This window comes from Populus euphratica, unplaced genomic scaffold (assembly GCF_000495115.2).
Source record: "Populus euphratica unplaced genomic scaffold, PopEup_1.0 scaffold111.1, whole genome shotgun sequence".
In the NCBI taxonomy this organism is placed as follows: domain Eukaryota; kingdom Viridiplantae; phylum Streptophyta; class Magnoliopsida; order Malpighiales; family Salicaceae; genus Populus; species Populus euphratica.
The window spans coordinates 347,059-358,982 of NW_011499877.1; the positions used below are offsets into that span (position 1 = coordinate 347,059).

Consider the following 11,924-nt stretch of genomic DNA (forward strand, 5'->3'; position numbering starts at 1 on the left):
TCATATATTGAAGGATGAAATCGAAAAATAAATTTTAATTATATAATTTTTTTTTAAAAAATAGCAATTAAAAAAATATGGATCAAAATTAAAATATAAAATAATTTTTATATTCAATTAAATGGTGAAATTTAAAAAAAATTAATTTAGTGCAAGGATATTTTTTTTAAAAAAAGAATGAGGTTCAAAATTAACATAAAAAATAAAAAGAATGTTTTAATTCAATGATGAAATTAAAAATAAGAATAACTTTTGCAAAAGTATTAAAAAAAAATAAAAATCAAAACAACAAGAGTCAAATTAAAAAAGATATACCATCACTTTGAATTAAATAATGAAATAACTTTTACAAAAGGTCAAGGCAAAAAATTATAAATCCAAATAATAAGAACTAATTTGAAAAATATAATATTTGGTAAATTAAAATTTAAAGATGAAATTGAAAACATATAAAACTTTTATAAAAAGACAAAGATAAAAATCAAAAACAAAAAAATAAAGTACTGAAGTTAAAATTCTAATAACTAAAAGGGTCAAATTGTAATTTTAGAAAAACAAAGAGAAAAAAATAAAAAAATAAAAGTTCACTGAAAACAAACCAAACCATCATCAAAAACATTTGTACCAGTAAATAAAAAACATGACAACACTTTAAAAAACACAATAAAAAAATATTTTTTATTGTCGGGAGGCATTGTATGTGCTACTCAATGTACATGAGTGACTTGCACATGTTCCTAGATGTGTCACATGTACACATCCTACTTTTTTTCTTTTTAGCTAAATGTAAAATTGCTTTTAGATTGATTTTCTAATTATAAAATCTTTGTAAAAAACCAAAAATAACCTTTAACCTCATAATTAAATTTTTTGATTTTAAAAGTATTTCTTGTTTTACTCTACATTTTAATTGTTTATTATTTTTTTATTTGGTCAAATAAAAATTTCCTCTTAATTATAATAACAAAACAAACCATAGTAAAAACATAAAAATACCCTTTGATGTCATATTTAATTTTTTTGCTTCTAATAATATTCTATTGTTTCACAATGCAATTAATATGAGAAAATATTTATTGTTCCTCAATTAATTTGAAAATAATAAATAAACCATATAAAAAGATTTTAATACTCTTAGAAACCTTAGAAATCAGGGCAAAGTATTTTAAGTGGAAAAACAAAATTATCATACCGTTGTAGTGTGCGAATAAATATAGAGAGCTACAGTAATGGGTAAATTAGGTTTTGTTAATAACATATATATAAAAAAAGATAAGAAAATCAAAAGCCATGAATTTTTAACTAAGGCCAACGCTAGGAGAACAAGAAAAAAGGAAAACTGAAACGAATTAATCTAGGTACAAAGCAACGATTAGATCTCGAAGCGTTGGTCCTTGATGATGATGATGATTATAGGAGGATGACTGCACACCAGGGTTTAGAGGAAATTTTCCTAGCTAAATTTTTGCTTCCGCTGGCCTGTACTACTTTCCCTTCTTTTTTTTTCCATGAAAAATTATTTTTTTAAGATTTTTATATCATTTTAAATATTAATATTAAAAATATATTTAAAAAATAAAAAAATTATTTGAATATATTTTTTAAAAAATTTAAAAATTAATTATTATTATACTCATTCACCATGCAGAAACTTTCAAAAGAGTAGCCTGGTGTGTATCTGAGAAAAAATGAAAGAAAAAGAAAACCAAAATTATTTTTAATAACTTGGTACGCCAAGCTTTGATACTGAACAAGCAAGCAAAACTCACGTATCCTCGGTGAGCTTAATGGGAGTGCAGTACAAAACACTAACCACACAACAATTGTACAAAAACATAGACCAGTATTCATAACTTTATTCTCATGAAAATGAACTCCGGGTACAGTCTAAAAGAGTAAAGTTTGACACATAATTACATGTGGAATCAAATTGATTGTCCCATGTTGATCAGAAGTATTCTCAGGCAGTTTTTTCAAACACAAAAATGTACCTTGGATCGGTTAGATCATGCAAATCAAACTCTGCTTTAGTTCTCATGGATTTGTTCTTGCTCCTCCTGTATCTCACTTGAGTTCAGCACTGACCCCCCACCATTAATCTCCACTGCACCTCCTGATTCTGATATTTTTGTTATCCTCTGCAGCTCATCAGCTGTGTCTATTGGATGAGACACAGATTGATCATCTTCTGACTGTTCTTTCTGAATTGATTGTTTTGGTCGTCTGATGGCTTCAGCTGCTTCAGGCATCACGACTGGGGGTGGCTGTGGAGGGACCCATGCACGCCTAACTGGTTGCTCGCTGGTTTGTACACCAAAAGGTCCAGCTTTTGTTTCATCTCCATTTTCTATCTCTGTGATTCTGGCATTTTTCTGCTGCCAACGGGGTTCCATGCTCTTGCCATCCAACTGATCAACACCACTGTCATGTACATTGGAATTCAAACTTTCTCTGCCCACTTGAGACTCAAGCACTTGGCTTGAGTTGTTTTGAGCTCGACCAACCTCCCAGGGCTACTCAGAAGGGTAGAGGAGCAGTTAGCTTTAATGTGAATACAAAAACTCTAAAGAAGATTCTTGTTATTCAATGTATTTTGCAAGAGTCTAAAAATATGAAGATGTATTTTTCCAAGTTATGTATCTCAAGCTGAACAAATGGATTCTATTTTTAAGAGTGAACTCAAAAATCGATATCAACTTAGAGCTACGTTTGATTCATACATTAGAATAAGACATGATGCATTCAGCGATACTGAGTGATAGATAAAGTAGATACCACATCAATTTGTAAGGCCTTTTCGTTTTTGCTAATTTTAGCACTACTCTTGTCAAATATAAATAACATTCTGGAATAATTTAATAACATATCATGCCCCTCTTATAGCAATCCAGGAGTTTAAAATCAGAAGAGTGTAAGCTAGACACGGGGATTGAAACTCTCTGAAGATTGGTAGCAGTTTCAGATTTTCATTCCTAACATGACCAACTGAATCCAAAAAACACAATCCACATAATGCATATGTTTCTATTGGAAAAGAAGGAATGTAATGGTGAACTAAGAAACACCTTGTCAAATATTCACAACATTCAGGAGTTCCTTCTTTTCAATAAGTTAATTACTACGATGCAAGTACTTTGAATTGGAAGAATGAAAGTAATAATGCTCGCATCTAAACAGGTAGATGCTCTGCATTTACACGGCCAACTAAATAGAAAAAACCCTATTAGCCTATGGATCCATTGAAAATGAAGGAAAGAGATGTAGAATGAGAAAACATCCCCCAGGAATTAATATTTGGCTAAATAGGAAGTTTGGTTCTGTATATGATACTACAAAACTTTTTAATTAAATTTCGTTATTTTCTACTTAGTAGCTAAAATGGTTTTACAAGGAAACTAGTTATATTTCTTGTTTGGTAAATTTTCCTAGTTTAGTTTTCCTAATCCAATTAGGTTTAGATTTTCCTAACTTCGGTGCCTAAGCCTTTCACTCTATAAGAACGTTAGAAAGGGCAGCATGAATTTGATTGATCAATAATTTGCGTTTTCAGAAAATTGGTTCGCTGCTTGTGCTCGTTTCATTCATTAATTGATTCTGCATTAGAATGTTAATGCAAAAATTTCTAAAAGGCACACCTTTGTTATAGATGCTATGCGAGGATTTGAAATTTGCTGATAAGGGTTGGGTAGTTGATCATTGATATCCTGCATATAAATCCAGGATGACAAGATTAGCATGTCACTCATAGCAAAGGAAGCTAATTTCAGTGTAAAAAATAGGTTTGACCTACTCTGATATTGGCAGGTTTCTCCCCTCTCTGCTCCATTATCTGCAACATAATTACCAAAATAGTTAGCGGAATTCTACCATTTGCTACTGAATCCATCAGCATTGCCAAATTGAATCTGAAATAGTTACTTCTTATGCATCCATATTTATCATACAAGAAGAAAATCACACAATATGAATAGTGGTAAAATTCAGACATCTCAGATTCCAGTTAAAATATGAAACATTAAATTCGTACAGTTAAGAAATCTCTAAAAAGATGATTTCTCTGTTCAATGTTTAAGATTTTAGTCAATTTTCTTTAAAGTAGCAATGCTCACTTGGGCTTAAGTTGCTACAGAAGGGTACAAAGTTATGAAATGTTTCAATAATTCCCATCTTCAATAAACTTGAAACTATTTTATTGTTTGACCAAGTTAATTAAATATCAAAACTTTGAAAACATTCAAAAATGTCCAAGTAGGATTCCAAAAAGTAAAGACCTTAAATCAATCCTGCAAAAAACAGAGCAAAATTTATGCCTTTGTATCCCTGTTTTTAATTAATGAAATATGATCCTATTCACCAACATATTAAAACAAAAGAAGTTGCATCCCCCTTTCTCTGCAAAAACACCAGCATCATGCAAACTATTGACCATTGGTCCACTACAATCTACAGGAGGATTAATTCCTATGGATGCCAGCCTCCAGTACACTTTGAACAAATTTGTTACACTAGGTCATACCTCCATATATGACTTTCGGTGTGCTGCAACAGAGGCTTGAGCAGACATGGACTGTGATGAAGATCTCCCTGTCCATAAAACTCTGATTACATGACATGGAAATCAAAACCAAAGAACAAAAGAAAACAAGAACTGAAACTGAAATAGCTGGAAAATAACCTGAACGCAAATCAAACTCTGCCTTGCCATTGGTATACGTTTGCTGATAAAAAGAAATAAACATTAAGAACCTCAAATTGCCGAGCTCAAAACTTATCTCACAGAATTTATAATGCAAACTTTCATTCCAAATCATGAAGCTTTCAGTGTCCAGTGCACACCTAAGTTATGCTCACCTTTGGATTTGCCACTGAGGCTCTATAATCTTCTTGATCAGCAAGAGAGTTTCTTGCACGGTAATCTATTTGTCCTGATGAGACAAAAAAAAGAAGAAGAAAAAATACTATAGATGAACAGATCTACTAATAGTGTTAAGACATGTTTTCCACAAATTTCAAAACATTACAAGATAAAAGATAGGAAATGAAAAGGAAGGCTACAAGTTACAATTATTTTTCTCAAGGCCTTCTCACCAGCATCTCATGTAATAGGGCACCCAGACTCCCCAACCAACACTGAAGCTTAAAGACTTTACATAATTTCAATCACACTCAATGCAATAATTTTACTTAACAAAGCACCACCTTAGGCATCTGGGATACAACCAAGCAGTTTACTCAGGCAATAAGCCAGATAACTTTTTAATGCATATAATAACAAGTTCCAAGACATGTAAAGAGCAGCAAAATTGAGCAATATCAACAACCAACCGCCACATGCACAAGAGCTATGACTACAGTGGCCATTTATTTCATTCATAACTGGCTGACAACCAAGAAAAATAAAAAATAATGCAGTTCATATAAACATTTTTTATTTTTCATACAATTTTTAACTTAATAAAATGTCATATAAGCATAGCAAAATCTAGTCAAAGCATACTTTATTAAACACTAACAAAACTATGCAAGAAACATTCCTCTTGTTCTCTCTAGGTGTAACTTTAGCTTTCCTGGATAAGCAGCAAGAGACCACAGGCCTCATTATTTAGGAGTCCTGACTTTCACATGACATTTTATGCCAAATTAGAGATGCATGAATTCAAAACTACAAACAGTTACAAGATGACATGCCTACAAATGTAGATTACGATCCTGTGCTTCCAATCTACCAAGCATGCAGGTTTTCACTATATATTTGTAATTTAATTAATTACGAGTCACATGATTAGCATGTGACCTTTTAATTATTTCCTTGGAGGTTGAGTTATTTCACTTGGTGACCAAGACTAATGAATCCTTTTCCTACAAGTATCTAGGGCTTAACTATTATTAATAGACTAGTAAAGGACAAACCCAGATTCATAGTACAGCTGCTGCAGTACACTACACCACTGTGCTACAATAACTTATCAAATTTAAACTATTGTTTAGGATTTGCTCCAGCATCAATATGGGTAACATGCACCATAGAAATTGAACATGATCAGCCAAGAAGACATTACTGAACTAGTTGAAAAAGAACCAACTTTACAAACAGTTTTCAGAATTCTGGAATGAATCATTTACAACTAGTTCAGCCTTAAAAGTCATTGAACAACAATGTCAAAATAGCACCTCAATCTTCCATGAATGTCTTAAAGTTTCTGCGATCATCAACATGCATTCTGCACTCCAAAATCCATTTCCACCAAACAAAAAGATACCTTTGTTTTATTTTTTCTCACAACCTATAATGTTGGCAAAGAGCAACTCTAAAAGGGAGTCTCACACTCTATTACATTTAACATATATTGATGCCTTAATTCCTAGATGCATGTAAAAATGGCAATTATGTGCCTAGCAGCTCTGAGAGCACCAGTGACAGAAAGTTCTTCCACAAATACACCATTGACAAATCAAAATTCTTAATGGGAACTGCTACAGACAAGGACAAAAGCAAGCATCTCAACAACCATGCATATGCAGCACATAGCACATAGAAAGAAATGTGGTTCTGATGTCAAAGCAACATCTTCTTACCTTCCAATCTATGTATAGCAGTACTCATTGACTTCATTTCCTGTACTTGCACATCTAACATATTCATAAATTCCTTGAAGCATCTCTTCTCTGAAAGAGTAAATCAAGAAGGTTACAAAATAATAATAATAATAATAATAATAAAAGAGTAAATCAAGAAGGTTACAAAACAATAATAATAATAATAATAATAATAATCAGAAAGCATTTAAAGAAACCAGTGCTGGAAATGAAAAAATAATAATTCTATCACTATCCCACCTTCATTTTCCGAATTCAACATTTCCTGGCTCGCTCTTGCAACATCAGCAGCTGCAGCTGCTGCTGCTTTAGCAGCTGCCGCTGCTTCTTCTGCCAAACTTAGCTTTGCATTAGTTTTCATCACGCTGTCATCTTCTTCTTCCAACACAACCTTGCGTATCCAAGACTTCAGCCTGGGAATAATAGTTTTCTGAAGAAGAAATAAGTTATCTGTTTGTGTCATGAAAGTTAACATGTAGAACCTTAAGAACCCAGTGCATAAATTTACACAAGGATGGGTGCAAGAAACTTACAGATGCAACCTACACCATCTTTGGAAATAGAAAACAAACATTAATCATAAACAAGTTCACTAGCATGACAGTGTGGTTGTGGAGAGTATTTTTTGATACCTTAACTAACACAGCTGTTCCAGCACCTGAAACTGCCAGCAGTCCTACAGCAACAACAGCATGATGCCAGTTAAATTGATGTTGAGTCAAAGTCCTCATTGTAGAAATGACACCAGTAGGAGCAGCTGCTACAGGTTGCAGGGTTTGTGCTGGGGCTGGTGGCTGAGCATTCGGTGTTGCTTTCACCTGACCCTCTGTTTTTGTCATAATACAACACGAAATACAATCAGTGATGCAAGGACATACAAATCTTAGAAATCCCAAGAACTGCTTATCACAAAACCATCCCGCTTTCATGCTAAGATCTTGTACCTTGACTAGAACTGGTTATACAAATCTTAGAAATCCCAACTGCTTATCACAAAACCATCCCACTTTCATACTAAGATCTTGTACCTTGACTAGAACTGGTTGCCTGTGTGTTTGGGGTTGGGTCCTGCAATTCGCCGAAAATGTAAGAGGGGAAGAATGAACAGATACAAATACATTGAGAATCCATAAACTAAAGAAAAAAAAATCATTAACCAGCGTGGCATATAAGAAAAAAGGTGAGCCAACAAAAATAACTTATTTACCGGCACACGCCGAAAAGCTTCATCTATCTCTTCCTTAGTGAGGCCCTTCTTCTCAAGAAACGATCTTCTATACATAACAGGAGAGCCCCTAACTTTTGGGTGCGAAAGAAACTTCACAGCATTCTGCACTTGTTCCTCTCGCATAGGTTCTGAGTTCACAAAGACAGATGGAGGACTTTGCTTGATAGCCTCAGCCCCAGCACCCTGCTGAACCCCAGTTGTTGGCTGTACATTCTCTGTAGCTCAAAGCATAAAAAAAGAAACCATTACCATATGCTTAATATAATCCTAAATTTGAAGTGATTTTGACACTGTAAACAAATAACCCATTGGTCGTCTCCCAAATCATTCAAGTTGCACATAACCATTCACACCAATCATCTTTGAATAGTAATCCATAAACAAAAGACACTGCAATCAATTGCAATGATAGTTAAGACATGAATAAATTAATTGAGCTGCAAATCACTGAATAATTATAATAATAACCTATAAGCGTAACAGTCTGATTGGAATTAAATCACATGTGAAATTGAATTCAATTCATAAGCAGATTTGAATTCAACCTATTACAATTCTTATGTTTGAAATACCCTGGAAATGAATTGAATTAGCAATCTTGACTATTTTGCTCTTAATTTAGAAATAATTAATTTAATTTAGAGCAAAATAATATAAAAATATAAAATCTTAAACAGAGCTCCACTATGATGTTCCCCTTCAATTCTAGCCCAATGCCCCCCATCCTGACTTATTGCCAAACCAGGCAGAGACTTGAAGATCTTTCCTTTCTCACCATTCCCATTATCAAGGCAAAACCTTTCTAAATTGAACCCCGGAGAATCATCATCCGTATAATCCACCTTCTCAGAACTAAAACCCATTGAAAGCATGCATCCTCTACTTTATTGTAACTGAAAAGCCCAATGATCACCAGAATACAAGTATCAACGTCCTGTGCACAACCTCTCTTATCCATCTCATGCCAAGTCTCAAATACCCCATTAAGATCACCCATTTAAATGAAAAAAAAATAAAATTGAAATCAGCATATTACAAGTCTGGACACTAGGAAAGCGAACCACTTCAATCATTCCTTCATAAAGACTATGGAAAAACGAGATGAAAATAAAAGATGGAAATGGGACCTGGGTTTTGATGGGCAGGATTTGCAGGAGAAGGTTCCGATGATTGAGTCGCCATTCTCAAACCTCCTCCGTTGACTGAATTTTGAAACCAAAAGGAAAATTAAATGAAGAGAATGGGAGAAAGGAAGAATCAAGACTTGTGAAGGATAATGAATACAAAGATATGACGTTAATGGTGTCTATCTGTCAGTCAGTCAGTTTTTGCTCATTTCGGAGTTCTTCTCCTATCACTTGCTATTTTTTTCTTTTTGGTTGGTGGGAGTTTTTTCTTAAACCCCAAAATAGGAAGAGTTAATTATATATTAGTCCTTAGAGTTAATCAACACCAACTAACTAGTCCTTAGAGTTTATCAACACTAAACTAACTAGTCCTTAGAGCATTAAACTGCATGCTCTCTATGAGGGCTCCTCGGCTATAAAAGCTACCCGCCATCACTCTCATCAGAAGCGTTGTTGCTCTTTAAATAACTCCATTTTAGTCCTTGGAGTTTATCAACACTAACTCACAAAAAATTGATTGTTATTCCAATAATAATAAGTGCACTAACTAACAAAAATTTGATTGTTATTCCAATAATAATAAGTGCAAATTGGGGGTTGGATTTTAAATTAATTTTTAACATGAAAAATAATGATTGCCTTATAGGCATGTTTCATGTATTGTAATGTTTTAAATTGAGAAGCAAAGAACATATTATTTGTGCTTTTTAAAATAAATAAAAAACAAATTATAAGTCAATAAATAAATAAAAAAGTTGTAAACACTAATTACAAAAACGATGTGGCCACACTACTGTACAAGTGTCATGTTTTACTCTGGATTGGAACAATACAATTAGAGCTTTGCCCTTCATAAAAATATCAAATAAATTGGCATTAAAAGATAAAATGATTTTTCTACGGGTTCATTTATCATCCTATATTTGTTAAGGGATAACTCAGTTTTTAATTTTTTACACATTAAAATTATTTGAATACCCTTTAAAGCAAAAAAGATTTACTATGGTCTAGGGTTTTTTTTTAAATTTTTTTTTTAAAGCACAATGTAATGACTTGCTTTTATAATCAAAATTTTCAAGGCATGGCTTTCAAGGGTTTTTATATAATTTTACAAAGATTTTTTTTATAGTAATTATTTGATCATATATACAATAAAATAATTTAATAAATAAAAAAATTTATTGAAGCATGCCTTGCATGCATCAATAACTTTATTATTAGCCAACAAGTGTAGCTGACTATGATGGTAAAATAATTTTTTTTTATTATGTCATTGGATTTTTCATGATGTTTTTTTTCTTAGAAGACAACGCATGCTGGTTATTTTTTAGTGGATTGTTGCCAATAATTTTTTTTTTCTCTTTCCTTTCTCAAAATTAATGTTAGCCGTTTAAAATTTCATGGCAATCTCTTTAGTTGCAAGTGTTTGCTAATCATTATTCTTTTAATTTGAAATTTTTGTGATTGCCCTTTTTATAAAATTTTGATTTATTTTTAATTTTATCATTTAATCTAAATTTATCATTTTTTGTTTGTTCAATTTTGGTCATGTTCTTTTTATTTCTTAATGGTTTTTTTCTTACCTATTTTTTAAACTTTCAATTATTTTCAATTTCATCCTATGATAAAAAAAATTAAATTTGCTATTTTTTTAATTTAGTCATTATTCTTTTGGTGGCTCCTTCTTTTAATTATTTTGCAAAATTAATTTTTCTTTTTAATCCAAAATTATCCTTTCTCTCATTTTTTTTTCAAATTTGACCTTTATTTTTTTAATTGTTATTTTTTATTTTGAACATTTTTATATAATTGATTTTTTTAATTTCATCATTTGACATTTGATTTATTAAAAATTTAATTTATGTTTGATTAAGTTTAATGCTTTAGATCAAATGGCTCGAATTACAGGTTTTATAAGTTAACAATGGTTTTTAAAAAAACATTAGTTTTCATGATTTTATTTATTTTTCTTTTTGGGTTTTAAAAATTAGCTTATGATTTAAAAAAAAATTAGTTTTTTTCTTTAGTTTTTAAAAATTAGTTTTCCAATCTCATAACCTGACTTATGGGTTTGATAAGTTGACCTGAGTGGGCCCGAGCCTTTTTTGGGTTATAATTGCTTATTTATTTTTATTCTTTTGTTTGATTAATTTGTTTTTCAATTTTATCTTTCAACATTTGATTAGTTAAAATTAGGCTTTAACTTTTTTTCAATTTAGTGTTTTTGATCAAATAACTAGGGACATGGGTTTAATAGGTTAATACGAGTTATGTAATTTCATGTGTTTCACTGACTACCTATATAAGTTTAAGCGGGCCACTTTTTTATCCTGTTTTTAATTTTTGTTTTCATTTTTAGCATTTGATATTTGATTTATTATAATTGGTCTTTTTAATTTATTTTGATGTGGGTTCCATAATTTTATCATGATCACACATCTCAGATTACGAGTTTTACATGATAATCATTATTAACTTGGATTAATCTAATATGTTGTCGTTTCAATGTAACGTGTGTACATTAAGATGAATTATTAAGATGAATTATAAACAGCTTGCGCGAAAAAATCACCGGGGGGAGGGGGTGTTTAAGGAATGGGGGATTTTAAGGAATTTTTTCTTGTTAAGGTTTAAAAATATTGGTTGGAATGTTTATGAAAACAATAGTAGTGAGTAGCAATTAACTCCCTCAGACTCTAGGTATTATTTCTTTAGGTCGTCACATACTTGTCCAGCAGTGAATTATTTATAGTATTTTTTTTTATTTACGTGGGTATCTGGGCCAGCTTGCGCGCATCACGACTAATCCCCACGGCCCACTGAATATCCTGCAAACCTAGTAGGCATGTAAGGCACCGCGGGGGTGACAGGCGTGCACGCTAGGGCTCGAACCCAGGTGCAGTGGAAGGAGACAAGCCCCTTCCACCGCTAGGCCAAGTCCTAATTTGCTTATAGTATTTATTTTGTTTAAT

The 11,924-nt window shown here is 32.0% G+C and overlaps 1 protein-coding gene across 3 annotated transcripts; it reads right to left on the reverse strand.

Annotated features, from left to right (window-relative positions):
• Positions 1-1,790: 1,790 nt before the first annotated feature.
• Positions 1,791-9,206, reverse strand: LOC105128544 (peroxisomal membrane protein PEX14). Of its 3 annotated transcripts, none has more exons than XM_011030263.1 (12): positions 8,953-9,206; positions 7,805-8,040; positions 7,626-7,665; positions 7,230-7,423; positions 6,838-7,027; positions 6,577-6,666; positions 4,852-4,925; positions 4,676-4,718; positions 4,517-4,584; positions 3,791-3,829; positions 3,636-3,704; positions 1,791-2,513 (listed from the first exon to the last, which is right to left on the reverse strand). In XM_011030263.1, the coding sequence occupies exons 1-12, from the start codon at positions 9,005-9,007 to the stop codon at positions 2,028-2,030; spliced, it is 1,584 nt and encodes a 527-aa protein (XP_011028565.1). In that variant the 5' UTR covers positions 9,008-9,206; the 3' UTR covers positions 1,791-2,027. The 3 variants fall into 3 exon arrangements, with proteins under 3 accessions (XP_011028565.1, XP_011028564.1, XP_011028566.1); XM_011030262.1 differs by having other exon boundaries at positions 7,230-7,426; XM_011030264.1 differs by having other exon boundaries at positions 7,230-7,426; positions 7,805-8,215.
• Positions 9,207-11,924: the final 2,718 nt, after the last annotated feature.